The 21058-nt window shown below is 33.8% G+C and overlaps 1 protein-coding gene across 1 annotated transcript in view; it reads right to left on the bottom strand.

The window, feature by feature from the left end:
• Positions 1-1914: 1914 nt before the first annotated feature.
• Positions 1915-21058, bottom strand: part of MTX2 (metaxin 2) — a 58922-nt gene continuing 39778 nt past the window's right edge. The window contains exons 4-10 of the mRNA XM_046659414.1: positions 16521-16593; positions 12491-12567; positions 10382-10474; positions 9843-9881; positions 9333-9458; positions 8180-8256; positions 1915-2383 (exon numbers count right to left, since the gene is read on the bottom strand). Of these exons, the coding sequence (XP_046515370.1) occupies positions 2200-2383; positions 8180-8256; positions 9333-9458; positions 9843-9881; positions 10382-10474; positions 12491-12567; positions 16521-16593 (669 nt within the window). The 3' untranslated portion in view covers positions 1915-2199. The remainder of the gene's footprint in view (positions 2384-8179; positions 8257-9332; positions 9459-9842; positions 9882-10381; positions 10475-12490; positions 12568-16520; positions 16594-21058) is intronic.

The raw sequence follows: 21058 nt of genomic DNA, 5'->3' as shown, positions 1-21058 counted from the left end.
CTGTACTTTTCCTGGTAAGCTCCCCTAACTGAGCCCATCTTAACAACAGAATGCTAAAGCTATTTTTCAGGGACAGTGAGCCAGCCAGGAGCATATGCAGAAGAGAAAAATTTGACCTGCCGATGGAAACTCACCCTGCTAGCACTTCCGCATACCAGTCAGCCCTCCTTGCTCCCTTAAACTTTACCCCATACCTTGGACCAAAAAGACAGATTTGAGAGCTTATCTCCTGTCTTCTTGCTGGTCAACCTTGCAATGAAGCCTTTTTTCTCTCAAAAGCCAGTGTGCCACGGTGTCGCCTTCTGTGCACATCTGGTGGCTAGCCGTTGCTCAGTAACAGTTTCTCACCACTTACGATTTTAATTTAAATAAGGTATGCCACTTATTTTAAAATCCAGTACACAGGTAAGTATTTTGGCAGCAAAACCACATTTAACTCTGGTCAGCAAACTGGCTTTTCAGGGGTAATTTTTAGCTACTGTGACTTGGCTTTCTGACCCAAATTTAAAAGATAAAAGCAGGTAACTGAATCACCATAATGGGATGTCGAGATTTCTGTTTTCTACTACATTCTGTTTTGGTGGTGATTCACTCAACACGAGAGAGAAATAAGACCTCTCTGAGAGTGATCCCTACAGTGTAAGTCTTAAATAAGGGTAAATATCTCAACTTGGAATAAATAACCTCTGTCTCCCAGTGTTCCTCACATTAAGACAATACAGCTAGTTGCAATAACTAAGACTAAAATATGGTGTCGTACTATCTTTACATCCAAAAAACTGAAAGAAAAAAGTATAGATTTTATATACTAACATACAAACGGTACTTATTCAATTAAATGAATGTCATGATAATATTAAAAGAAAAAAGTATATAGTAAGTACAGAACAAGTATACAAAAATATACACAAAAAACCTGTCATAAAAATTGTGCAAGAACACAGGTAACTTGGGATTTCTTATTTTAATACTACTACACATGACAAAATTAGTTCAGGAAAGCTATAATAAATAGCACTATAGTCCAAAGAGAGTACCCAAAGTTTATGTGGGATTTAGACTAAGGAGAACCTAACACATCCCTTGTATGCTATAAACCTATAATCTTAAAAAAAAAAATTTTGTTAAAAATCAAACAAATACCAGACTGCCTGGGTTTGAATTCCAACTGCCTGGGTTTGAATTCTACCACTTACTAACTCTCTGACCTTGGGAAAGGTATTATTACCCTTTCTGTGTCTCCATTTCCTATTCCGTGAACTGGGGATAATAACCTTCATAGTGTGTTTGCAAGGATTAAATGAGTTAAAAATGCCTGGTACATAAAAAAAATAATAATAAAAGTACTATTACTGTAGACATTTGCAAGAAAAGATTTTTACATTTGATCTTTATAGCGTCATTGGTTTTATATAAAATGTTAGAAAATTTGAAAGTGATACAACATATGATCCTCCAAGCTTATATATAAATTCCTGTTTATACTTCTGTGAAAACTCTCCTCCCTTCCCCACAAAAGGAACAAAACAGCATTATTAAAATATTCTTGTTTCAAAAAAAAGTTTCAAAAAGATAAAGTCCTTCAAACTATCCCTTTATCAAATGTAAATTATAGCTGCTCAGATGAAATGTCTTTAAATTCAACTAAGTTTAGATATACGAACAATGTTCTTAAATGGTACTCTGTTCCAGGATTTAATTGTCTTGCAAGCATTCACATTTTCTAAGTGCATACTTGTTAAGAACATACTAAGTGCATACTTTCCCATGACCAGGTCCACCATGTATCTAGCAAAATCATCTTGGGAGTATGGAACATAAATTACTTGCCTTAGAAAAGACACTGTTTATTTCATGTATAAAGCTCAGAGAGTGGCTTACAGAAAGATCAAAAGAAAGTAAGCACACCAGCCATACAGTTGTTTGAGCTTTATTTTTATATGCACACATATTTGAAAGGAACAAAAATTTCAAGATATAGAGTACAACATATCAAATTATATCATTTAACATTATTTTAATGTGTACACAAAATAATGGTATAAAGTACCTATGTAGGATACATTATGTTTGTTTTGAGGATTGGAAAAGCAGTGTTTTCGGTTTTAAAATTCTGATACCATTATCTGTTACATCATTCAAGTAATATGTATTTCAAAAGTTAATTTTTTTAAATAATAACTAGATTTACACATAACTCTAAGACAATCTGATAGATGAGCTGCCTTTACCACGATCTTCAAAATAGTGCTGTTCAATTCTTCTACAGAAAGCAAGGAGGTTGCTATAGTTCTTCACCTTCTCAGAAAGTTCATCACTGGTCAACTGTGTGGTAAGAATGGTGTACAGATGGCCAAATACCAGTGCATCTAGCTCAGTAGGCCTAAAACAACAGCAGAAATGAGAGTAACATGAATAGTGATTAAGTTATATAGAATACATACTATTTTTGAAAATATTTTGTTCATCTATTTAAAAGAAAAAAGTCACATAAGAAATAAATCCTACCCCAACTTGGTAAAATTGATTGTTTTAACTTGGAGTTTCTGTTACAAGATAAGAAAAAAAAAATCTTTTTAACTATGATTTGCTAGGTGTGTGACTTGCTTCTTGAAGTAGCAGTATCATTTAAATGTGTTAAAACAATTGGTGTAATTGACTATATTCAGTAATTTATTCACTAAATAATACATGTCTCCATCGAAGGGATAGTCAAAACTATCTAATATTTGTTGTTAATTGTCTGTCTCCCTCTACCGAGACCTTGTCCACTTGTTTCCTGTTATGTCCCCAAAACCTGGAACAATACTCAGCAGAAAGTAGGCTCTCAATAAGTAAGTGTCGAATGAAGCAATAAAAAGGTGCTGCACTTCTCATCCCACACTATCACTATGTTTACTTAACCAGTTCCCCCATTATACTCCAAGCTCTTTAAAGGCAACACTGCATAGATCTTTATATCCCTAGTTCTTAGCAAAGTATCTGAGGAACTGAGTCCATATTTCCTGAATGAATGAATAAAATAAGGTGTGTAGGATATTTAATTTTTCAGTAGTAGTTAATCAAATTCTTTCAAATCCTTCCATCTTTTGACACATTCACGAAGTATCAATCAAAGTCAATTGTGCAGTCTCTGGTCATGTTTAAGAGGGTAGCCAACAGGATAGTTAAAAAAAAAATCACAGTGTCCTTGGACTTGATAGCACCGTGATCCTATCATTACAGATGAAGAATAATTAACAAATGGACACCTGAAAAGAACCAAGGATGTAGAAGGTGGATAAATGTAGAGCTGAGGCACTTTGTGAGAAGTAATATGAACACCAACTCTTCCATATTCCTAAACATATTTCTTAAAAGCTCTATCTTATCTCATCAATTTAGGATTTATTCTCCTAATCCTTATTTAGAGTTAAGTACCCTTCGCTTCTTGTACTCGAGCTTAAAAAAGGTGAATATATTCCCTGATACAACTTCCAGTAGTGTAGATGAGCATTTTTTTAATCAATAAATGAAGGCTCGGAATGAGTTCAAGTAGGAATGTATGTTCAAACTAGAGTGGTCTAGAAGTACCCCTGAAGTGGTCAAAATGTTATTTGCTGCAAATACACATCCACATAACTCAAAAGGTGCTGAATAATATATGGGTAATGAGCATACAAAAATTGATCTGATGTAACAAAGATAGCAACTTTGTGGCAAGTTACTTTAGAATATCTAACAGGAAGTAGAATACAATATACTAAATCAAACAAAACACACACACAGGGCCGGCCCCATGGCCGAGTGGTTAAGTTTGCTCTCTGCTTCGGCGACCCAGGGTTTTGCCAGCTCAGATCCCGGGCACGGACATGGCACTGCTCATCAGGCCATGCTGAGGTAGCACTCCACATAGCACTACGAGAAGGACCGACAACTAGAATATACAACTATGTACTGGGGGAACTTTGGGGAAAAGAAGAAGAAGAAAGAAGAAGATTGGCAACAGATGTTAGCTCAGGTGCCAATCTTAAAGAAAAGAAGCCCACAAACACATAACTTTTAATGTATATTTTTTGTAATCCTTAAAAATTTCAGCAACTATTTATATTAATTGACTCTGATATATATAAATTACCAATTCCCACAATTCTTTCTTTTTGAAAAGTATACTTTTGGTAGTGGTTACACAAATATACACCATTGTAAAAACTCATAGAACTAGACACATAAAATCGTCAATTTTACTACATGCAAATTATACTACAATAAACCTGACTTCAAAAAAAAAGCAATAAACTCAGAAAAATATTTGCAACTCAAATCTGAGACAGACAAAAAAATATACTTTACTCAATATTTCTACTGAACTGTTTAATCAAGCCAAGATCTTCACATAACTCCAGTTTTAATTACTTTTCCTATACCACATGCAGAGAAAACACAACATTTCCACCCTTCTGCTTACTAAATGTTTGTGGATTGTAATTTGAATATAAGTAGCAACTCTCCTCCTAAGACCTTTAACATCTTTGATATATATTATTGCATTTACCTTATAGACTTTTTATTAGAAAAATAGTCCACGGTGACAAAAATACTTTTAAAGTCCTAAAAAATTTGTTGCCTTCTTATCTTGCATTATCATTCTTTCCACATTTCTGTTGGTTATCTACTATTCTTTTTCTTTTCCAGTTTTAGAGAGAAAGAATTGACCTACACCACTGGATAAGTTTAAGGTGCACATCATGATGGTTTGATTTACATATACTGTGAAATAAATGATTACCCCAATAGGTTCTGCTAATATCCACCAGATATCTACTATTCTTTCATTTGAGTATCAAAATAAAAACAGTACTGTAAAATATGAATGTTTTCCTAAGCTTTTCCATTTAAAATTTTTATGCATTTATCTCTTTTGCTTTCTCATGAATCCATATTTCTTTCTTCCTCTCTGACACCTTTCATTGTCAGTCTAGTTTCAAAAACATTAATTTTGCCTGAGTGTTCCCTAATTTTTTTCCCCATTACACTATTAACTTGTCATATCTTTATACTACTAGAAGTAATCTACACATCCTTTCTTTCTTTTTTTGCTGTAGGGAAGGAATTCACTCTGAGCTGATATCTGCTGCTGATCTTGCTCTTTTTTTCCTTCTCTCCAAAGCCCCAGTACATGGTTATATATCTTAGTTCTAAGTATCCTTCTAGTTCTTCTACGTGAGCTGCTGCCATAGCATGGCAACTGACAGAATGATAGATGAGTGGTGTGGTTCTGCAACAGGAAACAAACCTGAGCCACCAAAGGAGTGAGAGTGCCAAACTTTAACCACGAGACCATCAGGGCTGGCTCTACACATCCTTTCTTTATACATCAATCACTGATCTTTAAGACTGTCATTCAAGCTTGTACATTAAGCCTCTTGCCATCAACCTCTTCTAAATTTGCCTTTGGATATTTTTGAGCAATTTCCCCTCAATTTTCCTAACTGGTGATTTCCTAATTGAATAAACCTCAATATAATCCTATTCCTCCCCGAAATTTTTTCATCTTAAGATTCCCAAGCATAATTTTTGCACCATTTCTTCAGTATACTCTCCCGTCAGTACATGAAGGTATATTTTCGAATTTTACCATGTACCCTAACGGTTAATAGCAGTAGTTTTTCTTTTTCAAATCAAATTCCTTTTCCACTTTCTCATTCAATTTGATCTAGTTTTAATTACTGAGCTTCTTCTAGCTAACAGGTTTTGTTTGAAAAACACACAGACCTACAAGGAGCTCATAAAAGTTTTAGAATAGTATAACTCTTTCTATCATGATTACATTTAGAAAAAGTACACATATATATTTTTCTACTCTTTCTTCCCCTTTATTAAAAAGGTAACATAAAAATACCACTTTAAAAAAGTTTTAGTTGTTCATTGCAAGTCCACACTCACCAGGTGAAAGGGAAAAAATGACCTAGCAGTCTTTGTGTAGCTGTCTTAACAGATATCACATGAGCAAAATAGCATGTATGTCATAGGTAGTACAGATTTTATTTTAGTTGCATTTCTCAAATATAATTTAAATATTTAAAAGCTACCAACCGTATATATTATGAAGGGTAAAAAAGGCCACTAATGTTAGTATCTACCTTGTACTATTACTTATTTTTTCAAATTCATTCTCCTCTTTCCCTTCCACCATTTAGCTTCTTTGTCCTCTTTTTCTCAATTACTGTTCTTGCTGCAAGCTCTCCCTAAACAACTCTTTTACTTTCTCTCATCAAGTAAAGCTATTGGATTTCTTTTCATGAGTCCTCTCAACATCCTTAGTAGACAAGTTAGGAGAAAAGTTGATTCTAACTTTAGAGGGTAAAGGGAGGATACACACAGAAATAATGTCACCTGCCAAAGTTTGGTATATGTTAGAGCCAAGAATAGCATTCGGGGTGTCAGAATCTAATACTATATATCTTGACCTAAGCCAGTGCTCTTTTCACTAAGGTATGGTGTCTCACAAACTAATGACTCCTGCAACATAAAGGAATGAGAAAAACTTTGCCACAACAAAGTGAAAATAAGTTACTTTTTCCTAAATGTAGTTTACCTGCATTTTAATATTAATTAAACAACTGAGTAAAATTAAAATTAAAAATAAAAAAATCTATTTATCAATAATAATTGTTAGGGAAAAATATTTGTCTGAGACTCATATAAGGTAAAATTATTTCAAAAACCTACATCTTAATATTAAACAGTTCCTCAGTAGCAACCTTTGGTTTTGCACCTGTTCTAAATTTTGAATTTTTCATTATAAGTTTAAATGTAATTGGACACTTATGAAGAAAAAAATATTTTTATATTTCCACTGAAATCACATGTCAAATGATACCTGGTTACTAACTCTTTGAGACTGAGTTTAAAGGAGGAGAAAAATAAGTTAGATCTATTCTCCTGGCCTCCCATTAAGACAGCCTGCATAACAAAACTAACTCCTAACACAGAATGATGCACTTCAAACAATGAAACATACCCCTTCTGAGCTTTTCAACTAGTAAGAATTCCTGTATCAGAAAGAAAAGGATCTACATAATATACTAACATTTGGATACATTTCTTTTGTGTTACAGACTAAACAAACAGAACCTGCAGAGGAAACATCACCAGAAACAGGAACACAGCTATAGAAGCCTTAGCTACCAGCATTTCATGATTTGAATTCTATGACCTTCCTGCTTCAGAGATCAAGAGACCCCAAATTTTATTTTAACATCAGTTACATATAGTACATATTAATATAACTACTATTTCCAAGCCATCATCATAGTCACTTTTGTTACAAATATTAGCATCTCTACCAAAAGATGTTAGATATGGCTACAGAAGATGATTGCCTATGAAGATATAATAAATAATAGTAAATAAAGCTTTTTAAAAATTACTAATCTAAAAGCAAGAAATTTTTATTAAAAAGTCAAGAAAAAGTTAGAATTTCTAAGCAAATCATTGAGATTAAAAGGCTAAATTTAAGCTCATCTTAAACCAGATCACAGACTAGCTGATTCTGATATATTAAATTACTTTTTTAAAAAAAGGGAAAACTCATTCTTTGCTTACACTAAACATTCGTTTCCAAATTACAAAAAAAAAAATCTGTCTTAATGAAACATGACTTACTCAATTTACATATTTAATCTATAGCCTTCATTTCTGTGCTTTACAAATATTTCATTAACTTTGAAAAAATAAGTTCATAATAGTGCTTGTCCATCCAACAGTATTTGTTATTGTTTAGTTTCATTCACTTCTCTAGTCCCCAGGGTATTACCTTATATAGACAAGTATGTTTACACTTCATATTTTAATAGTAATTTGCAAGTTTAGAATTTTGTTGATGTCGTAGTTCCATACACAGCACCGTGAACTACCTCTAGCAGAACCTCTACATATCATACAAAGTGACTGATTTACACGTCTCCCCTTAGGAGAAATTCTTGATGGCAAGGACCACATTTTAGAAATCTGTCTCCCAGAGCCTAGTGTTGCGCCTGACACCCAAGAAGAGCTAAGTAAGTGTTTACTTGAAGGAAAAATGAATTCAAATATAACTAAATTTTTTCATAAATATTTCTTGATAAAACAATTCCTCTATGATAAAATAACTGTGTAACCTAACAATACAGAAATTAAAAACAATAAAATTTCTTACTGCTTATTGAAGAAATATGGTTGTGTTCCCAGTCTTTGAGAAAGAGCTTGACAGCACTGGTCTACATCTTCTAAGACCTAACATAGGCAGCAGACCCCAAAAGAAAAACATTTAAATTAGCAAAATAATAAAATGTGTCTAAAACTTAATTTATATCACACTTTACAACAAAAATATAAATTTAGGTAACTTTTTGGAATATATTTAAATAAGACTACAGACCACACATAGAACATAAATAATACTTTCTATATAAGAAATAGGAAGAAAATGAGAGCAAATTTCCTTTAAATACGAGTGCATTTAAGTTACTTATAAGGATTACTATAAAGAAAGTTTTTATCTGAAAACTCCATTCCCTACAAAAATGTTTTCCTGAATCCATATGTTCAAATGACTGACTTTATATATATTAAAAAAATCTACTCCATAAAGATGACACTGCTGACCTACCATGAGTAAAAGCATTTGAGTTGTTTTCCTACTAGTGAAGATGGGTTTTATTTACTCCATCCCTCTTCAATTACCCAATCCTCCTTGTGGCCAATGGCACACATCAGTAAGCTGGCTAGCTAGGACTAGGGGTAGCCTTGGAAAAGAGACATTAATTAGCTTAATGATTGATGCTCAAACTCATGACCTTGACAAGATATATATTTTGTTAATTTTGCTACTTCAGTAAATTTAAGACCAAAGAAAAATAGATATTTTAAGCACTGTATTTAACAGGGTTTTTTTTAAGCCATGATGCCACATCTATATTTATTGGCTTAAAAGATGCCCACGATGTAATGTCGAATGGAAAAAAAATCAGGTTATAGAATGGTAGGTATAATATGATCCCATTTTAAGGAAAAAGTTATTAAGAGACATCCAGAAGAATGTTCTCCAAATAGCTAACAGTGGCGATTTCTAGGTGGTAGGATTTCAGGCAATTTTATTTCCTTTGAACTTTTCGGTATTATATCATTTGCTTTACAATAAGCATCTGTGATTTTTATAAAACAAATAAAACTACTTCATGCCAGAGAAAATAAGAGCAAACGTTTTGTTAATTTTTTATTACATTGGGATTTATAAGACTTTGAATACAAACAATGAATTTCTTAATGCATTAAAGTTGAGGGTTTTGTCAACTTCAGTCTGAACTGACCTGGTCCAGAGTCTTCTTACCCCATCCAATAGCTTTCATCTTACGCCTGACTTCCCACTGCTTCTGATAGGCCAAAATATGATTCAGAGGCCAAGGGTAAGGAGATCCATACCTAGCATGAGTGATCTAAAGAAAAAGACTTTGTTAAAAATGTGATTCTTTCTAAAAACAAAGCCTGTTTTAACAAATAGAATTCTAAGAGAAATATATTTTCAGAACACAAATAGAGGAATCTGAAAAAAATACATAGCTTACAATCTAAAAAATTAAAATTTTAAACCATTCCCTTTAAAAATATATAAACTTTTATGTACTTTGCAACCAGTTATATCAAATAATGACACATAGCTTCCCTAAAATGTATGTGCAAGCAAAATTAAAGTAAGTGAAAAACTATATCACTAATGGTATAAACCACAATGTTTCATTTATGAGCAGGGACTTACGATTCTGAGCAAAAGTGTTTTCTCATTAAATTTTAATTAAGATAAATGCTGCAGAACCACTCACCTCCCCTACTGTAGCTTCGTCACACCACTGAAGATACAACTAGGAACAAAAGAACAATCACTAAAACTTTAGAATACCAAAGAGAAAAATGGATAAAGAAAGTTATTTCTTGCCATGGTCATTTTTTATAAGCAATTTTATAAAAGTCACATATGTGAGGGTTTTTTTCCTTGGCTAATGTTGCTATACAGAATTATTACGTTTAATGGCAGTACTTTATAAAAATATTTCTTATTCATACAGTATATCTCTAAATACCATTAACATATTTTACAGATATTATTTTATTTAAGTAAACTTCACAAGGCCAAAGCAAAATAATGAGTGGGCAAGAATCACTCTTTTTACAAACAGAAAAACTAGAACTGAAAATGTCAGGCAACTCGTTCAAAGATAATGACCAAATATCTAGTTTATTTGGCCTGAGAATTAACTTGACTATTTTCCTATTTCTTAGTAACTTTAAAATAGTCCATGAGAAAGATTATATTTTATGAGAAAAAAAGCTTATTTTCAAGGCCTAGTATCTTCTATTGTACCTCTGCAGTCAACAGCATATTGTTGACTAATTCCATGTAGGCTTTCATTTCTGCTTTTTGGACTTCATCCAGCCCATCACTAAGAGAATGACCCTAAAGGGAATTTAAAAAAATTTAAAAGAGCATCATATTAAAAATACAAAAACTTTCAGTTATCTTACTACCAAGTAATATAACATCAATGCTTTTACTGCAAATGTCCAATGGATTAATTTCTAAAACCTCCTAAGACAAAATTATTTTATATGAAAAATACTAATATTCCGCTATTACTATAAAATATTAATCAGTACTATTTACTTGTCATTATAAAAACCTATCTTTCAATGGACAAAATTATCAATTATTTCACAAAAGAAGAAAACAAGAATGGTCAGTAAACCTTGTATTTTTAAGAGACTAACCTTATTAGTAATAAAATAAATGCCAAAAGATTGACAAGTGTTGCTTATAAAGTAGTCAAATGTGAAAAATATGTCAGTAAAGGTATAGGGAAATAGACACTAATTTTTAACTCTAATACACAATAGTAATGAGTCAATGCATAAAACAGTATAACCGTTAATTCAATCTGGCAATCTATTGTAAAATTTAAAAAATGTGTACCCTATAATGCTGCAATATCATTCATAGGAATTTATCCTAAGGAGATAAGCTGACAAGTGTACAAAGGTGTATACACAAGAGTATTTATCTTAGCACTCAATAACAGCAAAAAAAGGGCAATAAATAAATAAGTGAATAAATTATAATACATCCATATACTAGAATACTGTACAGTCATGCACTGCCTAATGACGTTTTGGTCAACAATGGACCACATATGCAACAGTAGTCCCATAAGGTTAGTACCATATAGCCTAGGTGTATAGTAGGCTATACCATCCAGGTTTGTGTAAGTACTGTGGGGGAGAAAGAAATTTTCCTCTACCCTTCTAGGTTCGCCCGGCTGGGCTAAGAATTAAACTGATGTGAGATAGATAAACAGGAGAAAAACACACAAAAGTTTAAAAATACGCATACATGGGAGAAACCCAGGAAAACCGAGTAACTGCCAAAATGGCAGAAGCCCTCACCTTAAATACCAGCCTAAGCTAAAGACAAACGAAGACGCTGGGGGTATGGAGAGTTAGAGACATCAAAAGAAAAGAAGGGAATTCACAGGTAGGTGAAAAGGAACAAACATTAGGAAAACAAGTGTTTGGCCACAGAGAAACAGAAGAATACAGAGGGGAGTCCAACAAGCAGGCTTTTTGAGCTTCTACCACCTAGTTCATGTTATGCTAAGGCGATAGCTCGCTTCCTGAAACAGGTTTTGCTATCTGAATTCTTTTAGGCAGTTAAGGGGAGGTAACACGAAAAACTTTCTGAGTCTATCATTTCTTAAAAATAATCAGCCTAAATTAATCCTCATGTTGAAGAGACACATTTTGGGGTGGCAAATTTTGTTCCCCTTCAGTATACTCTACGATGTTCGAACAACAAGAAAATCGCCTAACAACATGTTTCTCAGAATATATCCCCGTATTTAAGCAATGCATGAATGTGTAACAATTTAAAAGGATAATGTATATCTATGTATCTAGAGACGTTAACACGGAAGAATTCCCAAATCTATTGATGATTTTACAAGGCAGGTTGCAAAATAATACATAATAGTATGATTTATATTTTTCTATATATGCAAAGAGAAAAGTCTGGAAGGATGTTCCCCAAAATGTTAATAGGGGTTGTCCTTTGTTAACTATTAAAATCTAAACTCAATAATTAAAATAAATTAGTACATTTAACTTCTAAACATATCCTGTATCTCCCTTCTCAAAGATTAACCTGACATTTCATAATAACCTACAGTTTTCATTTATGACCAAAATTCTCATAAGCATAAGTTAGAAAATTATCTACCATTTTGTAAAGATCAAATTACCTCTTCTGCCGTTGATTTACATTATGAAAAAAAAAACTCACACTTTAGACAGATTTCTCCAGTAGTCTATATTGGGATTTTATAAGACTAGGTTAAAATCAATGTAAATGTAAGATACTAAAGAATGATGAATGACTTTAAGAGTAACTGTGATCAAATGCATTTAATATCTTTTTTATTACCTTGGCTTTAACGAATTGGACTATTGGACCAAGTTCTGATACTACTTGATTTCCTACATGAATAAAAGGTACTTTACCTGTTGAGAAAAGAAAACATGAAAACACTTTCAGTAAATTAAAGTTTGTGCTAATAAGAAATTAACACAAAACTGGGATAAGTTTTATTAATACGCAGATTTCATAAAACTATAACTTTTGAAAATTATAGTTAAATGTGTATGCTAAATTCTACAAATTTTTAAACACTGAATGCCAACTAATTTTAAAACAAAAGAAAAAAGAATAAGGAGATTCATTTCTAGAGTTCTCATTTGTATATAATAACAGATCACAATATTCCCTTTTCAGAGCTAACACTAACAAATCAGTAATTAGTACAGCAGTACATGCTAATTATTCAAATCACATGAGCCACGCCTGGACATTGTTTCATGACCACCAATAAATTTCAAAGACAGTTAACTGGGTTTTCTCTTCAGAGTACAATGACTCAATCCATATTTTAAACTACATTTAAGATTTCTTTTTACATCTTCTACTTTTACATCTCAGATACCCATTAAGGTCAATATTTTAAGCACATAATGGTGCACTAATAAATGTCTGTGACTCAAAAATATCAGGAATTAAGAGAATTAACAATCTTTGAAGGTATGCTACTTTATGAATTATAATACACAGTATATTCATTAACACACATGGGAAAAGAGAAGCAAAAGTACTATGCTTATAAAAACTGGCTTCTCTAAATGAATGTCACATTAAAAAGGTAATTATTTCATTTTTATAAATACTAATAGTTGATGAAATTCTCAGAAATGATGAGAACAGAACAGTCTCCAAATAGCAATAAAGTTTACCCCAAAAGCTACAGGGTGAAACCTGCTGTCAGACCTAGTTCAAACAGAGTTCACACTAACAGCAGGCTTCCTCAGGGTCCTTTTCAATAGATTTCCTCCTCTCCGGCTCAGTCAAGCCTGAGGGTAATGGATGAGTTGCAGAACACCACCAAAAGCCTCATCTGCATCCACGGGATAACACACATGACAAAGGAAAGGTAGGCTTTTTGGAAGACAACAATCAATAGACGTATTTAGAAGACATTTCCGTGTAACCAATATAAAACCACTGAATTCTGCATTCCTTTCTTCCGCTGCTTTATAACAATCTTGTAAAAAGAAAAGAATTTCCTATCTGGATAAGCACTAGGTCATATTGTTTTAACTTGGGATAAAATCCTTCTAACTACTATGCTGCTGGAAATAGTGCAGGTCCTCTGAGATAAAACGATCTGAGAATGACAACTATTTGTGAATGAATGTCTAGACTAAAGGGGATTTTTAGGGTGTGACTTTGGAGAGCAAAGTATATTTCTCATTTTCAATATCCAATTTGGAGTTCGTGGAAGAAAGAGTTTGCATTTTATTTCTTTTCTTAAAAATACTGTAGATTCTGAAACAGGGAAGCAGTGTGGGTAGTCAAGTGAGTATCCATATCTCTATAAATATAAAGAGATACATAAAAATCAAGGCAAGAAATTAGAAGTGAATAATGTTTTCTGTGACTAGCCTGGCTTAAAGGAGGAGCCAATGTTATATATCCTTATTATTGCAGGTACCAGGGAGGAGCACAGTGACACAGGTATTTTCCAGCACCAGTCAAAGGTCAAACAAAAAAACTGAGGGCCCTGTTTCTCATTTTAGGCAGAATAATCACTTTTAAAACTTTTATTTCTAAAGAAAGCAAGAAGATATTGCCAAGTAAGTTTGTAGTTTCAGAAGATATTAGAAATAGAAAGGACCTTGGATGCCATCTAATGCAACTACTTCAAATATTACAGATGAAGTCACAGGGGCTCAAAGAAGAGAAGTAAAATTTCCCACAGAAATGTTAATATGTGACAAAGTTACAGAAGGATTAGAGTAAAAATTTCCTAACTCTTAGTTACCCAAGCAGTCTTCTAACTATTCCATGATGCTCTCTGCTTTGAGAAAATCTACCACAGGGCCCGGCCCGGTGGCACAGCAGTTAAGTTCACATGCTCCGCTTCTCGGTGGCCTGGGGTTCACGGGTTCGGATCCCGGGTGCGGACATGGCACCGCTTGGCACACCATGATGTGGTAGGTGTCCCACATATAAAGTAGAGGAAGATGGGCATGGATGTTAGCTCAGGGCCAGGCTTCCTCAGCAAAAAGAGGAGGACTGGCAGCAGTTAGCTCAGGGCTAATCTTCCTCAAAAAAAAAAACAAGAACAAAAAACAACTCTACCACAACAAGTTCATCAGGCAAATAAAATAAAACACACTGCCCTGATTACCCCAAATCATATGATGAAAGAGAATAATAACTAGAGATATGATGTAATTTAAATATCTTAACAGAAAATGCCATTTTCATCTACCTATAGGAGACTCCTCCTATGAATGTATGTATGTATTGTAGTCTCTATAATATTTATCTGTTTGTCTTTCACAGAGCTTATAAAAAGGAGATATGTATCTACCTAGGTGATACTAAGTATAATACAGTCATTTTAGGAAATGAGTGGATCAACTATATGGCTTCCTCTCATTTGCCAAAGATATTAACTTTAGTATTAGACTACCAACCCTTTTATATGTATATCCACACTCTTTTTATATGACTAGATAGAGGAAGAAGATGGACAGAATCCAATATAATTCATTTCACCAGAATTCAGTAAAGTTTATAAAACCTAAGCATAAAATTAACACAAAATGAGTCAATTAAGTGCCTTTAAGAATCTAAGATATGTCTATGTTTATAAGTCTAGAAATTCCCTTATGGAAATGTTTTTAAATGTATATTCATAAACTTATAAATGTAGATACATTCATATAGACCTTTCAGTGTGTACGAAGAGAGTGTCTTCACAGATTTGATGATTATCACCCTTAAGAACTTAAGATGAAAAAATATTTAACACAAATCATTCCTAAGTTATCATTACAATGAAGAGAGATGAATGTCTCCCTAAAAAGGAATGTAACACACTTATGCTAATCAGTGAAAGTCAATGGATTTATTCATTGATAAAGGAGTTATTCTATGTGTTACTATTGCTTCAACAAAACCACGGTTATAATCCATACCAATTCTATTTAACATTTATTTATCAGCTTTGTAGCACTATATTTTTATATTAAAAATTATCTAGGGGCTGGCCCTGTGGCATAGTGGTTAAGTTTGGCAAGCTCTGCTCAGAGCCTGGGTTCATAGGTTCAGATCCTGGGCAAGGACCTACACCACTCATCAGCCATGCTGTGGTGGTGACCCACATATAAAAAGAGGAAGACTGGCACAGATGTTAGCTCAGGACTAATCTTCCTCAAGCAAAAAAAAGAGGAAGACCAGCAACAGATGTTAGCTCAGGGTGACTCTTCCTCAGAAAAAAAAATTACCTGAATCATATTTGTTTAAAACTATACTTTAATCTACTAATACAAGACACACAGAAAAGGTAATATGATTATAAAAATAGCAGAAGGCTAAAATCTTAATAAAAAGTGTCTTAAAACCTATTAAAATAAAAAAGAAAGAATTAGAAACCAAAAACATCGAGAGATGACTTTAAGGCCTATGACAAGTTAATTTAATTATTCCACAATCTCTCTTCTTCCATCTGTATAATGGGAGAATATAATTTAGAGAAGTGTGTTTAATAATGAATGGATCCATTAACACTAAAATTTGTTTTCTAAAGAGGAAACAGTTGCTTGTAAATAAGACTGGGGAAGTCTGAGATTATATATTTTCTTAATATTTACTATTTAAAACAATTTCCATAACTTTCCAGTAACCATCTCTGACTACCAAGTTGAAATGAGCAGACATGCCCAAGCCACGACTGTCAAGTTTGCAACTGTTACTTTATAAAACCATGGGAAAATTCCTCAAAGGGTAAATTTTTAAAAAATGCATTTTAAAAATCTAAGTACAAACTGGACTATCACTGCAATTTTATCAATGCAGAATATTAACAGAGAAGGGAGAAAAAAAAAACACTTACCAGATGGAGACATATATTCTGCATTTGCCCTACAAACCACTTTGATAGGCAGATTACACATTTGCAAAAAGGCCTGTAAATCAAGAGAAGTATAATAAGCCTAGTGAAAGTATATGCCTAGTTGAACACAACTTTTTGTTTCTTTTCTAAACTTAAGAGCTCATATAGTAACAATTTATTGGAAAAGAATCAATCAATTTAAAGTGAAAGATTTGTATTGCAAACAAAAGTAAAATGTCATTTCACTACTAAAAAATCAGTATGACTCAGACGCCAGTAAATGTATGAAACTTAAAGCATTTATACACATTTAAGGAAGGAAATGTAAACTATCCACATTTATTTTACCATATTAGTTTATGTACATTGCTTTCATTTTCTTTACCAGTGACTAAAGTCCACATTTTATAAGCTATTGCTTAATTCCACTACTCTTTACAGGATCATCATCTCTCTTAGAGTGTTAGAGATGGTAGAGCAACAAGAGTAACGGAGCCTAGGTCTTTGATAATTATGTAGTCACCAAACCTCGATTACCTGTGTTTATAAGAAAAAGAAACAAACTTCTACCTTTTTAAGCCACTGCTATTTCGGGTTTTCTGTCACTCACAGTCAAACCTAATCCTAACTAATTCACCGACAATTACTGTTTCTACGTTTAAACACCACCTGACCCAACCACAAGCTGACTCCTGTGTGTCTATGAAGTGCACGCTAACAGTCCTCTAAATACTCTAAGCTGTACTCCCAATCACAGCGACAACAGTGAGCTTTCTGACTGGCCCATCAGTATAGACTGGGGTAGCAGTTCTCCAACCTCAGCATGTAGCAACATCACGCGGAAGGCTTGTTAAACACAGTTTGCTAGGAAGGGAAGAATTAGAGAGAATAAATATAAACAGCTCTTTCAAGAAGACTGAACGAGAAGAAGAAAGAAGGGGTTAGAAAAATAAACTCCCTTCTACTACATAGATACCTATGTAGTATCTCCAATGATGGAGAAAAGTTGAGCTCGTAAAAACATAAATAGAAAAAAAAGCAGTGGAAATAGGCTAACATGACAAGACAAGAAAACTGGCAGAATAACTGACATCCAAGATCCATGAGAAGATAAAAAGGGATGGGAGAAGAGCACAGGCAGAGGGTTCTCTTTTTGTCAGGAAACAGGACACTTTCTCCACTATAATACAAGAGCGGTCAGAATCAGTGATGATGACTACAAGGTGATAAACTTGAAAAGGACAAGAAAATGAAGAAGCACTCACATTCTGTGAAAGGGGTCAAGAAATCATCTGCTGAGAATGAGGGACTAAGAGGGAATTGAAGTCTTCAGAAGAACAAAAAGGATTTGAAAGAACTGCTTAACTTCTCAAAGGTCTGAATAATATTGTTGTCAGTTAACAATCATAATACTACATAAAATAGTAAACACTGTACATTTTGCTTAACTACATGTAGAGTGGTTACTGTACTAACGAATATTCCAAAAAGCTGTATTTCACTAGAAAAGATATAAGCAAAATTGTAATGTTCTGCAATCAAAGCCATGCTTCCTGTCCCGTGAATTTTTCACTTCTTTACTAAAAGTAACTGACAATTTTGACCAATTTAACAATACTCAACTTACCACAGGCCTCAACTGATGACATAACTTTGGTTAGCCAAAGATTTTACAGCATTTACTATAAGTACTTTTCATCCCTGATTCAAAAGAAATTTCCTGAATTAATCTGTAGTTCACAAAGAATACTGATGTCACAAACACAATACTTTCATGGAAACATTAAAAATGCAAAACAAAACACTCCCATGACAATCTTCTTCAAGAACATAAAAACTCTAAAGCCAAACCAGGCTTTGATTTAAACAGCAGTTCTCCCTTCTTGTAGGATGGAGGAAAATCTCTGAGAGGTTCCAAAACAATACTTTCACCTCTCATTTTCATTTTCAGTCTGTTATCAAGCACCCTAAACACTCCAAATAAAACATGCTTGATAAACCAACCTAAAACACATTTTATTTTCAATTCTGACTTAGCTATCCGCATGTTTTAATTCTTGTGTAAATCCAAAAAATATATAATTTTAATTATAATGATGAAATTTAGGATAACTTGCCCAAGTCCTATTCTTCAGTTGGATACTTTATTCCAAACTAATTCAAGTGGTTGACAACATAAATTAACTCGAATCAAAAACTTGGCACATCCTATCAGAATAACGATTTATAACTGTGCTGTCCAATATAGTAGCCACTACTCATCTGTGGCTACTTAACTTAAATTTAAATTAATTAAAGTTGAATAAAATTTTAAATTCAGTTCCCCAGTCACACTAGCCACATTTTAAGTGCTCAACAGCCACAAGTAACTGATGTAAACAGAACATTTACATCATCTCAGAAAGTTCTATTGGACAGCGTGGGTCTATAACAGTGGTAATCAGTGCATAAAAGACATCTTAGCAAGAGAGGCTGACATCACTTGAAAGTGATTAGGCTAAATATTATAAAAACAATCTGCATAATAGTACAGTGTCTACAACCCTGAAAGTGATCAATCAACTTTTGATGACAGTGACACATTAAGCACTGTAATATTTTCAATTTCAGAAAGAACTAATATAGGGTTTACTCACTTGCTGAGCAACTCCAATTGCTCAACGGTTAGTGAAAACTAAGAACTAAAGAATGAATAAATTAAAACTACAGCCAATAAATATATTCATTCTTTGAATATAAATGTACTGACCACCTAAGCACATGACATGGTAGGGAATGTTTAAACACACACACACATATGCACACAGAACGTTATACCCAGTACCTGACTTTTAAAACCATGAAATTTAAGATGTTGCTGTAGACAACATATTGAATAAATTAATCAAATTCTTAATGTCAAAAAAATTCATTAAAGGGGTATGATGTCAGTATATTTTTTATTTCCTAAAAAAAAACTTGAGGGAAAAAAGTATTACCAGATCATCAATAACTGGCTAAACATGAAGGATTGAACTTACACATTTATCTCTGCAACCTCTCAAAAAATCTACGAAATAACAGAGAAGAATCAGGAAACTTATAAACCCAGAAAGATACAAAATGGGAGAGGAGACCAAAGCAGACCAGAGATGTCAACTCACTTTTGTAAGATGGAAAGCAGACTTAGCAAGGCAGAGGAAACTGAAACCTGAGAGCACGTAGAGGAGAAAATCAATACAGTTGCATCACAGAAACTAGGAAGATTCCAAAACTAGAGGCACCAAGCATCACAGAAGGCAGAGGTCAGGTAAAGGACCAAAAACAGGAGGACTGGATGAAAGTCTGCATAAGCATCAGACAACTAGCCCACTCCTAACTAGCAGAAAACGAGGTTCACTCTCTGGAGAAACCCTGACAGAGAGACTCCTGACTCAAGACCCAAATACAACAGAGTTTTGGGGGGGGGGGGGGGGGGCCGGGTTTCACACTGAGGAAAGGAAGAGAAGCTATACACACTGACTAAAAAGACCCACAGCACCCCTCTCCCTCTCAGCTTCCAAACCTTGGCAGTCAAAATTAAGTCCTTCCATGATATCTCTCTGTAGAAAAGACCTCCAAATACTGACGGTTTTACTGGAGGAGGGGAGTAGGATAGTGGTCAACAAAAATGGCAGCTCACTATGCAATCAGTCCACAGTGAAGCCCACATGTTAAAAAGCCCCTCATCTCCCCATCAGCTTTTTAGTGCCTCACTCTTACATACAAATTATTAGCAGAGAGCAGAAGACATTTGAGGAAAGCCTCAAACATAAAACATAGAGCCAAAACAAACCACCAAAAAGGAACCGAGAAGAAACAGAAAACACAGAGAGCAGAAGACAACTTCAAAGAACATTATAATGGCTAATATTTATTAAACACTTACTGTACACCAGGTACTCACATAAGGACTTTACCCTATGAGGGAGATACAACAAATAACCCTATTTTAAGATGAGAAAACAGAGGTACAGAGAGGCTAAGTAATCTACTCTAGACATATAGGAAAGGGAGGGGGAGAGGGAAAAAGAAAGAGAAAGAAAAGGAAGAAAGAAAAATGAAAAGCATTAACTCATACAAAGAACTGAGCAAAGACATGATACTGAATGTCTCCACAGCAACACCAAAAGCTAGACAATAACACAGGCCCTTTCAAGGGCTTTTAAAATTCTAAGGAAAAATCTTGCCAACCTAAAATTCTACACATGGCCAAGGCATCACTCAAGTGTGAAGACAGAATAAAAACAGCATCACACAAGCAAGGTCTTTCAAATTTGATCTCCTATGTACCCTTTCTCAGGAAGCTAATGAAGAATACGCTGCACAAAATTAAAAAATAATACACTAAGACAAAAAGAACATGGGACTCAGAAAGTACGGGGTCCAACAAAGATGAAAAGCAAAAAGAATTCCCTGGATGATCATGAACAGCAGGCAGTCCTAAGAAAACAGCTCTGAAGCCAGCCAAGAAAGAAACTGCTCCAATGAAAGTCAAAGGAACGGAGTTTCAAAGGTAG

The sequence above is a fragment of the Equus quagga genome, chromosome 4 (assembly GCF_021613505.1).
Source record: "Equus quagga isolate Etosha38 chromosome 4, UCLA_HA_Equagga_1.0, whole genome shotgun sequence".
Lineage (NCBI taxonomy): Eukaryota > Metazoa > Chordata > Mammalia > Perissodactyla > Equidae > Equus > Equus quagga.
This window is presented reverse-complemented; position numbering and strand designations above follow the sequence as displayed.